Source organism: Strix uralensis, chromosome 3, assembly GCF_047716275.1.
Source record: "Strix uralensis isolate ZFMK-TIS-50842 chromosome 3, bStrUra1, whole genome shotgun sequence".
In the NCBI taxonomy this organism is placed as follows: domain Eukaryota; kingdom Metazoa; phylum Chordata; class Aves; order Strigiformes; family Strigidae; genus Strix; species Strix uralensis.
Genome location: NC_133974.1, coordinates 59,550,689 through 59,564,450, shown reverse-complemented (window position 1 = coordinate 59,564,450; position 13,762 = coordinate 59,550,689). Strand labels below are relative to the sequence as shown.

The window sequence follows — 13,762 nt, the reverse complement described above, 5'->3', positions numbered from 1 at the left end:
ATAGTAATGTAACTCAGTCTCAAAAGAACCAGAAGTAAGGTATTGGTATGGAGCACAGAGTAAAAATTGACAAGCATGGTGTGTGGCACTGAGATTTTGGTGGCCTGCCACTTCAGAAAGGCAACTACCACAGTAATTGAGTGAAAAATCAGTGGAAGTTTTTCAAAATAGATTTCCATAAACATGAAAAAAACCCAGCAGCTGAGCAAGAAGTAATGCGCTGACATGGGAATGGCTACAAGACAGACATAAATGTGCCTTATATGGTTATTTTTTATATCCTAACACAAGGATTAATTTACTGACAGGCTCTACAGAGGCTGTAGTCTTCCACCAGCATCACCCAATGCACTAAGTGCTCTGTGTCATGAGACAAAGGAGAAGTTGTGGCTGTTTTGCAGCCCCTATTATCACTGTGGGTTATTCCAGCCTTGCTAAATACCCAAATTGGGATAATCCTTGTTTGATCAGAGCATTTTCTCGAACACATTAGTTCTCAAAAAATTTTTCCCAATTTTGAAGATTTTCTAAACCATGAGCATTCAGCAGGTTGGAGTATAGAGATCACCAGACTGAATTTTCTGTTACTTCTTCAGTGTGAGCTAGACTAGCAATTTTGTCCAGTTGTTTGTTTATCTTCAGCAAAATCCACTCCTCAGGAGAAGTTGGCAAAATACCTGTGCATCATTGCATCTCTCTCTCTTTAGTCTCTAAGGCCTGTATTACTCAATAAACACCACCACACACTGGGGACTCTTCTGACCTTTGGGAAGAAACGGGAAGCTCCACTTTGATTAAACAGTAGGAGAAATGAAAATTCTCCTAAATTTCACTCTTAAAAAACCTAAAATCTCTGTTGACTTGCACAAAATTAGCAGCAGCATTTGTATGGTTCACAATCTGGTGCTATTTGCTTCTAGGACACATTCCTCTGGGGAGAGAAAGTCTCTTGAAACTATGAGTATTTTGCACCTCCTCAGCAGAGTATCTGTATGCAATCCTTGAAATATTCCACAGCCCACTTTGAGACTTGCTTTATAGAAAGTATTAGCCATGGGAGTTTTATAGCTTTTATCTTAGCTGTCATACTCTTTCCACTAAGTAATCCACGGCAAATATCACACCTATGTGAAGCCTAACCTTCTGTAGCTGGATTCCTTGTGAGCTTACTCGCAAGCTGTACAAAATACACTCAATATAATGTTTTCAAAGACTGATATAAGTGGTCCTCAATGACGTTGAATGTCTTTGTAACTTTTCTTTATCTGTAGGCAGGAGAAAACATCCTTAAAAACATATTGCAGTGTCACCAGTCTGTGAAAAAGCCAAGATCAACATTTGCTTGATCATTGTCATGAACATACAGAAGTACAAATAGAAAGCAAGTAACCAATTTGTAGATTGCAATTTATAGTTTTACAGTTAGAGTGCAAGATCCACCGAAGTGCCCATAAAAGAAAATTGAAAGGAAAGATTAATTTCTTTCTACTAACTGGAGATAAATCTGACCTAAGGCTTGGGTTTGTTGAGAGCTCATTTGCTGAAAACCAAGCATTATCTGCTTTTCTAACTTTGTGTCATATGTGACTGAGCAGTACCAGGTAATTCCCCTGTTTCTCACTACATATAACATGATAGTGAATTTATGCTAGCATTTATATTAGAAAAAGAACCCCATGCCCACAACTGGAAATGTGAAAATGATGTAAACAGTAAAGCTGCAAGCATCAGGTTTGGAAAATTGACCCATACTTATACTGTGTAGTTCTTTACCTATGATAATAATATTTAGAGTAACACGAATGGAGACATAAAAGCAGCTTTAGTTGGCTACAGCTAGCGGATTACCAATGGTTTGTTATTCTGAACCATTCCCCTGGCTTGCAAAGGATGACTTTATCTAGAAACGCAGCTCTATTTAGGCATAGACACACAAAAAACCTTGTTGCATTAGAAAGAAAATTGAGCTTGAACTATATATTCCTTGAGTTTCTTGTTCATCACTCATTACATACAAAGAAATAACACAGAAAAATAAGCCTGGATATCTCCTTTGGAGGGCTTGAGGGTAGAAAGGCTCTGTAGAGGGATCAGGACAAGCTGGATTGATGGGCCAAAGCCAATTGTATCAACAAAGCTAAGTGCCAGGTCCTGCACTTGGGTCACAACAACCCCATGCAACACTACAGGCTTGGGGAAGAGTGGCTGGAAAGCTGCCCAGCAGAAAAGGACCTGGGGGTGATGGTCGACAGCCGGATGAACATGAGCTAGCAGTGTGCTCAGATGGCCAAGGAGGCCAACAGCATCCTGGCTTGTATCAGAAATAGCGTGGCCAGCAGGATCAGGGAAGTGATCTTACCCCTGTACTCGGCACTGATGAGGTCGCACCTGGAATACCATGTTCAGTTTTGGGCCCCTCACTACAAAAAGGACATTGAATTACTCGAGCGTGTCCACAGAAGGGCAACAAAGCTGGTGAAGGGTCTGGAGCACAGGTCTTATGAGGAGTGGCTGAGGGAACTGGGGTTGTTTAGCATGCAGAAAAGGAGGCTGAGGGGAGACCTTATTGTGCTCTACAACTACGTGGAAGGATGTTGCAGAGGTGGGTGTTGGTTTATTCTCCCAGGTAACAAGTGATAGGACAAGAGGAAACAGCCTCAGGTTGCACCAGGGGAGGTTTAGATTGGGTATTAGGAGAAATTTCTATGGGTTGTCAAGCATTGGAACAGGCTGCCAAGGGAAGTGGTTGAGTCCCCATCCCTGGAGATATTTAAAAGACATATAGATGTGGTGCTTAGGGACATGGTTTAGTGGTGGACTTGGCAGTGTTAGACTTACAGTTGGACTCGATGATCTTAAGGGTCTTTTCCAGCTGAAACGATTCTATGGTTCTATGAGTTAAGCTTGAGTGATAACAATTGCTTGTAAATAGAATTGTAAAGCTCTTTTAATCTTATTTACTTATTCACACTGATTTTGTTGCACTTTTCTCTTTGTCTCTTTTGCACCAGTTGTAGCTTGTCAAAATTGCAGGTGTGAACTATCTGGAAAAAGGGCTGCTTTTGGCTTTCAAACCTATCTAGTGCCTGCCTTGCTACCTACTTGGTCAGGGTCCCTTTGCTCTGCTACAAGCTGAGGAGCATGGAGAAGACCTGGGATGGCTCCACTAAAGGGAGATAGCTGGGCTTTCAGATGAATCAGCCACCAATTTTTTACATGTGAGCCCCGCAGAGTTGTATTGACACAGATACATTTTCCTGAACTCACCTGGTATTTGGCATTGACAGCTAGGCTGGGGAATAGACAGATGGAAAAGCTGCTCATTTTTTTCAGTAGGTGAGGGCCACATTATATGTTATGGACTGTCCAACTGCCTTACATTAGCTTCTGGATCTGGCTAACCAAATTTCCTCTCTCTTTTGGCCTTATGGTCCCTCTTTGGACAAAACACTGGAATCTCTTGAACAAAAAAATTACATAGAGGGAGTCATGTACCGAGGCACTGATCCCAATTTATATGTATAGTAACAGTTTTATTTGCAGTCTTATATATCTCCAGCTGGGCATAAACATGTATGTATCACTAGAGCAAACATAAAAATGCAGATTGTCATTCAGTGTAATTAATTCATTGCTTATGTCATCTTTTCACCTAGGTCAGAGTCAAGACAAGACAAAGTGATTAGTACAGGTAAATATGATTGAAAAACCTATCAATTTCCTCCTAAACAAGATGTTCTCATTCCTTATAAATTTTTTTGCAGTGTAAGAGTGGACTCATATCCTCCTAAAAAGATTTAAGATTTCTGGTTTTGATTTTCATATAACATTTTCGTCTTTTGGGAAGAACCTTTCCTATTCTCCTCCAGTGTGTATTGATTAATATGGTTAAAGACAAATTGGTCAGTTTTGAGTCCTGTGAGCTGATCAGTGAATCTGTTTTTACTGTTGAAAATTTCTCCTTCATTTTGGCTTTTCTTTTATATTCAATTTGGCTTTCACAGTAATAGCTGTAACTTCTTATTATGTCACAACTTCTATCTTATAGAGTAATTTGAATGTAACCTGTTATAAATGATTTGTGGGGAGGTCGGTGGTCAAAATGGAGGTCAGAAAAACAGTGTGTCATGTCAGCAGTTCTCACAGCAATAAATATATGTGTTGGAGCTTTTCATGCACAGGTGTCTTCAACTATCTTCAAGACAACAGAGTTTCATAACAAAACTAACACTTTGAGCCAGGGTTTGTGAATGAATGCCACAATACTCTGCTATTCTGATAATGTTGTTCTGCAAGAAGAAATCTAATAAAGGTGGTGGAAGTGAAGCTATCTGTAAACACTTACTGCAAGGAAGATCTGAAGAGAACTGTGGGCCACTTCTATGTACTGATATTCAAGCAAACACCCCGAGACAGTGATATAACGGTGATCTTCTGGTGCCCAGTCTGGGGCTGGGGTTACTGAGGTCACGGTGCAGCCCGGCCCATTCTCCATCCACCAAGAACGATGCATTGAGATATTAAAGGTCAGAATGAGATCTGTTTCCTGCAAAAGAACAAGTGAAGAATTAATGTGCTGGGACAGTGCTCCAGTATCAAATGCCTCAGCAAGAGATTTCGCAGGATGCGTAAAGAAGCAATGAGCAGCGATAAAACTGCACTGTCACATGAAATTTAGTGGAGCTTGCCTGCAACAAGCACAAGTAGCTGTACCTTGGCAGGCAGAATTGCATTGGAACAGAAGAATAATCCTGCAAGCCAGGGTCTCCTTCTAGACCTTATGGCATCCTAGACAATAGCAGTAATTTCTGTTATATTGCCCATTTTCCTGAGGAAACCATAAGGACTGATGGACGTGCACATTTACACAGCAACCCTCCTCTGCTCAGTTCCTAGAAATATGGCTCATATTTTGGTGGTCGGATGTACCAACCTATACAAGAGTCCTCAGGAACCAAGACTTCATAGACTTTAATATGTGTGGGTCATCTGCAAGGAGTTTTGTCTCATGGACCCTGTGAAGCAGACATGTGGTAGCTCTACTTAAATACTGGAGATGTAAAAAAAGCATTCTGTACATTTGCTTACAAGAAAAATATCTTTGTAATGCCTCTCTCAGATTTCTAACGTACTAGGAGTCTGTAAGAAAAACAGCTAGTGAGTGTTGCCTTGTCTAAAGACTGCTTAGCTTGTTAAAAAGGAGGGGCAGAGGCCTGCAACCTTTAACTCCCATGCAGCTAGTGCAATGAAGTAACTAGTCAGCCGTGCTTTCCATTAAGATTGTATTTATAAATAGTTCATAAAGGATTAATAAATGATTAATATACATCATAAACAATACTATGGATATGACTTTCATAAATTATACTTGGTTGCACATTACTTGAGGGTGTTATACATAGTTATAACAAAACTATGGACTTTGGATTCTGTAATAGCCTACAGTGTTTACCAACCCTTTATAAATAATTTATAAGTGTAACCTCATTGTAAAGTGTGACTATCTAGTCTGTGTGTACATGTGCTCAGTCATGCAAGAAAAATTGCTTTTAAGTAATGTCTTTGCAGAGCCAAACTCTCCCCACACCTAACCAACATTTTTCTTTAGCCTGTTGATGACATTAATAAATAAGATTCTCATAAAGATTTAAAAATGTAACTATTTAATTAGGTTTACTGTGCCAAAAGGAATAGAATGTCATTCTGTAGCAGATATGTTGTGTCCACATTTCCTTCCCTTCAAAAATAGTCATTTTTTCAGTCCAACTTATTTTCCCTTTTTGCACCAACTCATGCAAAGGTAACTCCATCCAGAGAGGTTTTGGATAATGTCATGACTGACGTGTGAATCTATCCATGATTAGGCTTGATATTGTAGTGTAGTTGAATGTTTTTTTCTTTAAGTTACAGTTCTTGTCTAAAAGTGCAGAAATTTGTATATTTAAAAAAAATCATTTCCTACTCTGCATAAGTACATCCAGCTATCAGATGGCAGGAAGGACCATAAATATTTTTGTGATGAATAATTACCCTACATTTTCACAGCAGCCCAATCCAGTAAATAATAAGAATAAGCTGTATGAGAAAATGTATGATGCTTCACATAGTCATGTAACTAACTTCAGGCTTTTTAAGGTGATCAAAGCAACAGTGAACATTTGTATAAACTGTGCAAATTTCCCAAAATTAGATATATTTACCTATGGCTGTAAGTCTTCACCCCCAACAAACCTCTCCTTTCTCTGGACCCATCCCTACCAAAGCTGCAGACACTGGAAAGTGTCTGCCAAATGTTTCTTGGAAATGGGCATTTTTGCCTTACATGCAAGCCAGAAGACTATTTTTCTTTCTGGAGCCAGGACTGTTATAACCCCTCAGTAGCACATTGGCCTTCTCACCTGGTGTGAGAAGTTGAAGAATGTGTATCTTTGGAGTAACTTTGCTTAAAGTAATAGATTTATTCCTGAATGACTAAAATTGGAACCCATCATGTTATTGTCAGAAGACTTTTAAGCCATTCTTGTTACCATGGAAAATTCTTAACCTCTAGTCTCTTATCAGAGACGCAGCATGAATGAATAGGACTCATTGTCTGGCTCTATTTTATAATTTGCAATACCTTCAGAAGAATTGTGATGGACTAAAAATATTTTACGAAGTGCAGACAAGGGATGAAAAATGTATTCCTTGAAAAAGAAAGGGATAAACTGGTTTGCAGGAACTGAGTATTTGTTATGTATCTGCCAGGTGAAGTTAAAATGGATCAGGAGGAGCTAAACATAAAAATCAAAACTGGGCTCTGTGGTTAGAACATCATTGTTATAGATAGTTGTTTGCTTACAAAGGGTGCAGTAATCCAAAACTTTACAGCTTGAAAGCACAAGTAAATTTCCAAGTTACACAGGAAATATAATCACACATTAAAATATATATAATCACATCTGGAAATAAAACTTCACAAAGTCCAGCTTTTTTCCATCCCTGAATTTAGCCCCAGATGATTTTCTGAAATAATTTGTTATATTTAGAAAATTCCCCTGCCCTCAAATCACCTTTTGTCAATTAAGTTGTATGCTATGATTAGGACTAAATAATCTTGTTTTGTTCAGGAACTGTGCTTATCAGTAAAAAATTACAGATCTTTATCAAATCTATATTCTATTTCTATCTCTGACTAATCAGTAAAATGCTCTGCTCTCAAAAAAGACCTGATACATGTCACAGAAATGTTATATTCCTTAATTCTTTTTAATAGTAAAACCAAATAAATCCTACTGAAAGCCCCAACTTCAAATCTTACAGAACTTTGAATGATGTGTTTGAGAAGGCTTTCAAGGAGCGTAGCTATTATGTATTGAATCAGTTAACAAACAAAGTCAACATCAGAAAGCAAAACAATAAGCAGACATGAAATCTGGTTCTGGTAAGATCAGACATCATCCATGGCTCAGGTCAAACTTGGCTGGAATATGAATGATAATGAAATCAGATTTTGACAAGCCAACATGTAAGTTAGACCCTGTAAATTCCTATCACCAAAATATGTGGGATAAGAATAAATACAGAGGATCCTATTCACTACAAAGTCATCTGCTGCACAGTTACATCTCAGGTATGAATTGTTATGGGCTTTGAACTTGCAAATAACCTTCAAATCACGTCCCCCTATATGTAACCGTGTTAGCAGATCAGTTCCTGTTGCTTAGTAATGAAAGTCACCCAGGTTATGAAAAAGTTTTATTTCTTAATGAGAAAACTGTTAAGGACTTGAATCTCCTTGCCGAAAATTGTGTAAGCCAAGAAGGGGATGATGTATCTATCATTAACATCTTTTATACTGAAAACATTTAGAGCTATTTTTGGACAAACTCCGCTTGCTATTTACTTTGTTCACTGTTTGAATACAGTCTTAGTGGACATAGACAAAGTCTACACTGGAAGCTGGGGATTTGTTGTACTCTCCAGTGTATTTGCTGTCTGTTTTCTTTCCAACATCTGTGGCTCAAACATTGTTCAGGGAAATGCAGAGAAACGGTCTGATAAGCCTTGAAGCTATGAAATCTAACAAGAACTGTTGATACACATCGGGCATGCCGATATGTTGTTGTTCACGGTCTGTATGTCAAGGAAGATTTCATTCTCCTAAATTCAGCAAACAGTTGCTTCCTTCATGAACACAGAAATACATCTGTATGAGCTTTATTGATGATCACTGTGCTGTTTTTGTAAATCCTGCTCGTATTTGTAAAACCTATTAATGAAAATTTGTGTATTAAAGTACTTTTGCTATTCATCAAGGAGGAAAAAGCAAAGGAAAATATTTGGTAGGACATCTTTGCTGACATTCTTAAGATGTGCTGCTATTTGTAGTGGTCAGGAGTACTGCTGGATTAGGCAAAGGTTGGAGTTTGGAGGTCTCAGAGATTAGAAACTGACATTTTCAAATTAAGCCTGTAATTTTACTTCACTTTAGTTTGTAAAAAATGTGAGCTCTGATGGTTTTGTGCCTGTGCTTAATATGGTAGATAGATAACAACTTTTGCTGGGGTTAACTGCACAGTACATAACATTTTCTGATGACAGTCCATGGCAGCAGAAAGCTTTGTAAGAGCTGCCAGAAATGAATACAACCTTCTTTGCATTAAGAAGCAGCAGGAAGACAGCAGTGCTTAAAATGAAGATAGCTCTATGTGTATTGTATTACTACTACTAGTACATATCAGTAAGTATACTTTCTCTATGTAGTAATTACAATATATTACTGTTTCAATTATTTTTGTTGGGTGCAGCTTAGAGAAGCTGATCCCAAACACAGTGCCAAGAGAAAAAAGAGGCAGCAGTGTTAAGGGTGATTGTCTTTGAAAGTCCAGGAGATCTTGCAGACTCAGGGAAATTAAATTGTACTGACTTCAATGGTTGTGGCTTGCTGTGTCATGGGAAATAAGTTTCTTCCATTTTTCTAATTAGGAATTGCTGAAACCTGTGCAAACCTGACAAGCTTCTGTACAAGTTTTGTCAAATACAACCATATAACCACTTGTTTCATTTTTCAAACTCAAACTAGCAAGAACAGGCTGCTTGGAGACTGAATGATCACACAAGGTTTCAGTGATAAAAGATCAGGGTCTGAAAGCATTTGTAGTTCCGGATGCCTCAGATTCACAGAGGCCTCTACAGGCATTTTTTTCTTGTTATCTCACTTTTCCACTAAAACTAGCTCCCATCAGGCAGTACCATTTTCTCATGCAAGCAGACTTTTTCCCCTCTAATGAAAAAACCTACTCTCACTGAAGGGACAAAATAGAGCTTGGCAGCTGTGTTTCTTTTACTTTTTCTTCCTTTTTTTTTTCTTTTTAATCCACATATAATTATGGAAATAATTATTGTAAAATTATGTAGGGATCATGGATATTCGGAGTTCCTGATCTTTTTTATCCTGTTGCATTTGAACAGATTTTTAACCTCTCAGCTTTTTTGTATGTGTGTGATGCTTTCCCTTTCATTTGAATATTGTTTTTTTTCAGTAACCTAGAATCCTGTTCTTTAGTTTCCTCTTACAAAACATGGTATAATGGTATAATTTCAAATTGGATATGGAATTTGATTTACATATGTGTCATTAATCTGATAAGATTTAACCAGTCTGAAGCCACCCAACAGATTTACTTCTGAAGATCATCCATGAAAAACAGCAAAAACTGTCTTGCATAGCTTTTCTCAGTATTCTGTTAAAAATGTTCCAAATGCATCTTAAGTGATTTCCAATGTACTTCTGAAGATTTCAATGAATTATAAAGATACCAACATGAAAGAAAGAGATGACTCAGGTGTCTTGTTTTTCTTCTCTAAAATGAAACTAGAGTGTTATATTAATAACATACTATAAAATAGTCCTCAAAAAGCATAGGTACTACTATACAGGGATTGACTTTGTCACTTACTATTCTATGATATGTATCAATAATCTTATGAAATAGTTAGAGTTACAGTCAATGTTATCTTAATTAAGATCATCATATTTTTCTAGTACTGGAGTATGTACATTGACAAACCAATACCTGCTAAACTACAGAATATTTATTTAATCAGTTCAGTGGCATCAACATTTTTCATTAGCGTCTTTGTTCAAGAAGTTTCTATCTATATAGTTCTTCAAGTAAAAATATCATAGAAAGAAAGTAGAAACTTCTAGCTTCTATTGCAAGGTTAAAATTATTATTGCTATCCGATGAATATTTTTCATACTTAGAATATTTTTAGACTAAGAATTTTCTGGGCTAAGACCTTTTGATTTTTTTTTTTTTTCCCCCAGAACAAGAGAATTAAGCTCACCTCGCTAGCCCAATGGTACTTATCATGGGGATTGAGAAGTTGCAGTCCCTGTGCTGTCACACAGAAATTTTAATTTAACTCTTTTACATATTTAGCAAAGATCCTGAGCACTAGAATTTTTGTAATTTCTTGGAAAATTACTTTCTGGTGGATTTAAGTTTGTGCAATGATAAAATACACTGAAATAGGCAGCTGACCAGAGATGTTTACATCCCAGACTAGTAGCAAACTCTGTGGAATCTTATTTATTTGTCACTGTGGAGTAATCAGGGATATCATTCTGGAACTGAGAAAATTTGTTGAGTTAAATATAATACCTTGTTTTGAAAAGTTTCTGTTCTGACAAATTGCCATTATCTGACGTAAACAACTTGCTTCCAATCTTCACTAACGTGGGTGTACAGTGGGCAGTTTTCCAGTCTCAGGTGACCTCTGTTGTTCTATCCCTACAGATGTGCATTGGATGGGCATTGGATTATTACTAGATCTTATTAAAACCAACAAAAACTAGCTTCCTTCAATCCAAAAGACAAATCTATTCTGAAGTTTGGATTAAACCTGAAGGTACAAAGATGTAATTTAAATATTTACTAGTGTACCAGATGATGATGATGCCATGGATATCTTAGAGAGTAAAGTTTCTGCTTTGGGGTGGAACTGAGCAGCCTGATTTAGAGCAGGGTTCCAGAGCTGTTCCCATGAAACAAAACTAGCAAAGAATTTTATGACTCTGCTAAACTCAGTCTGGTTCTGCATCTCTTTCCAAAATGAAGTGAATGTTCTGAATGGTTCCCAAACCCTGGTTATTCATTTTGAGATAAAAACACATGATTTCACTGCTTTCACAATGTATCAGTACTAGTTTTCTATAAATAAGGCATAATGCTTTTAAAGATGTTTAAGTTCTTTAGCCTCAGGAGTGAATTTTTTTCCCTCTTCTTTTTAAATGGTAAAGGAGGTATGTCTCCTGTCTTGGTTTACCCAGGCAAATACACAGATCAATAGTGCTTAGAATTTGCAGACACAATTATAAATAACCTCTTAATTCTAAGTAAAACCCTTCTAAGCACAAGGACATCTTATATTTGGATAATATGCATGTGGAGCTTCCAGTGAGCTGGGAACAAAGCTCTGCAGACTGCAAACAGAAAGGTCTAGGCCTTGAGTAAAATAAAAGGTTGAAATTAATATCCTTAAAATGCTTCCCTTTTCTAGAATAAATGGTTTACCGAGTTGCTGAACCATCTCAAGAATACTTTGCCTGATCATCTCTGTCCAAGGCAAAATTTTATCATGGTCCTACATTTAGTAAGGAAGGATGCAGAAGTGTATGATGTAGAACTTAAACATCAGTAGGTTTATCGAGTGTGTGCAGAAAGAAATTCCAGCTGATGTCACTTGTTCAGTGTCCCTTGGTGTTGGTTATTATATAGTGTTAGGTGCTATAAAACAAATTTCACATGTACAATGACAGACCTTTGTTTCCTACGACATCTATTCTTCTTCAAAATGTAAATAATCACAGTCTTTTTTTTTTTTTTTCTTTAAACAACTAAATTAATTCATAACCCTAGGGTGGAGCTCATATCTACAGTGAAGAATTTTTTTTTTTAATCAGCCTCTGCTGTCAAATCTAGAAAAATCTACCACCTGCAGCATGTGCAGAAAACAATAAGTAAAATTGAACAGAGATCTCAGACCACAGAAAGTGTTGTTACCCCAGAACTGGTATTAGGAAACATGAGATAATTGTCATGCAGAAGGGCTTCATGAAATACCAGGCTGAGGATAAATACATATTGTACATAGGGCTCTGTAGTCTAAGCACTTCTAGCCAGCAGTGATTTTATATACATTAAGATTTCAGAATAATTAAAAAGAAGCCTGGATGAGTTGGGAAATTACTGAAAAGCATGTGGAGTCATCTTACTCAGTTTGATTCAAATCTAGCCCAGGTGAATATTTTCAAAGAGTTTACTTCTGTAGGGAGGTTGCAATGAGCTAAAGCATCAATTTAAAATGCATAGCTAGTCCTCACAACCCACTTGCATTCATATATGAAATAAAATAGCCAGATTTAAATGGTTTGAATTTCTTTGAGTCAATAGAAAGGACCCAGTGGAAAGAGAGCACAAAGTATTCCTGAAGGACTCTGAAAAGCTGCTTAGGGAACCCAGATAAGATGTTGAGCAGGAAGCCAGCTACAGACTGATGGTAAGGAAGCACAGAGGCAGAAATGGAAATGTGGACCATCTCCATATAGCCCTTATGCCTTGTTCAAGAAATGGTGTGGAATAACTATTCTGCATCAACTATTTCAGGCTCTTTCACTATAACTTATTCCAGTATTGCCCAGCCTGATAGATACCATCATCTGCAGAATTAGATTCAGATCTGAAGCAGTACAGCATTCATGTAGCTTACAAATGTAGGCCAGTAAAACAGAAGTCAGATCAGTGAAGCCACAGCAATGCACACTCAGCATGACATGCACAAAGCATGTCTGTAGCAGTTTCTATTGTAACACTGCTGAATATTTGTAGCAAGGACGTTTCTGACACATCTTACGCCTAGATGTGACTTTTACCAATTTTAAGGGATTGCACAGCTGCAACTCCTTCAGGTGGCATAGGAAAACCTGTGTCACAGTTTTTGGTGCATGGCAAGAGGTACTTTTGCCTGAGATATACTTACCCCACAGATTTTGAAAACCACCTTTAGTTCCCATCTGAAATGTTCTATATATTTTTTAAATGAAAAAGACATTTGTCACAGGAAAATGTTATATGACTCTGATAAACTTCAGTTCACAAAGAGTTCATTCGTGTCCTTGCAGGTGATAGTTAGAATACCTAAGGCTATATTCGGATTTGATAAATCAAACTCTTTTCACTTTACATGCAGTAACTAATTTAACAGTAGGTAAAATTGCTCTCTCTTTTTGTGGTGTGATATTATGTCACTCAGCATGGACCACAGATTAGTTTTACTAAAACTAATTTGATTATCCACTACTGTCATCTAAGTACAGAAATAATAAAATCTAACTTATCTTGAACACAGAGTGATTTACAGATGTTTTGTATATTGGCTGTTTCCTGCATTTGAGAATTATTTGAATTATTTCTAAGAAACAAGGTGCACAGTTTCTCCTGTCCTAGAGCTGATAATTCCTTTGTTTTCCTACACTGTGCCTCAGAAATATTTTTGAATAATGAAACTACTCAGGAATTCCAGTTTTAGCTAGTTTTAGCTTTCAAAATGAAAAGGACAAGAATGTGAACAACACTGCGAAAAATTTGTTTCAACATTTTCAAGAAAAAATATTACACTTCTCCAAACCAATTATTAGGGTGCTTAGGCTGCATTTGCAAACTGGAAAATGTTATCATTCCCACATACCCAGTGTAGGTGATAGAGGTTCAAATCC

General features: G+C 37.2%; 1 protein-coding gene across 1 annotated transcript in view; it reads right to left on the bottom strand.

Annotated features, from left to right (window-relative positions):
• The window catches only part of NKAIN2 (sodium/potassium transporting ATPase interacting 2), a 579,783-nt gene that overhangs the window by 80,356 nt on the left and 485,665 nt on the right, over positions 1-13,762 (bottom strand). The window contains exon 4 of the mRNA XM_074862421.1: positions 4,346-4,546. Within this exon, the coding sequence (XP_074718522.1) occupies positions 4,346-4,546 (201 nt within the window). The remainder of the gene's footprint in view (positions 1-4,345; positions 4,547-13,762) is intronic.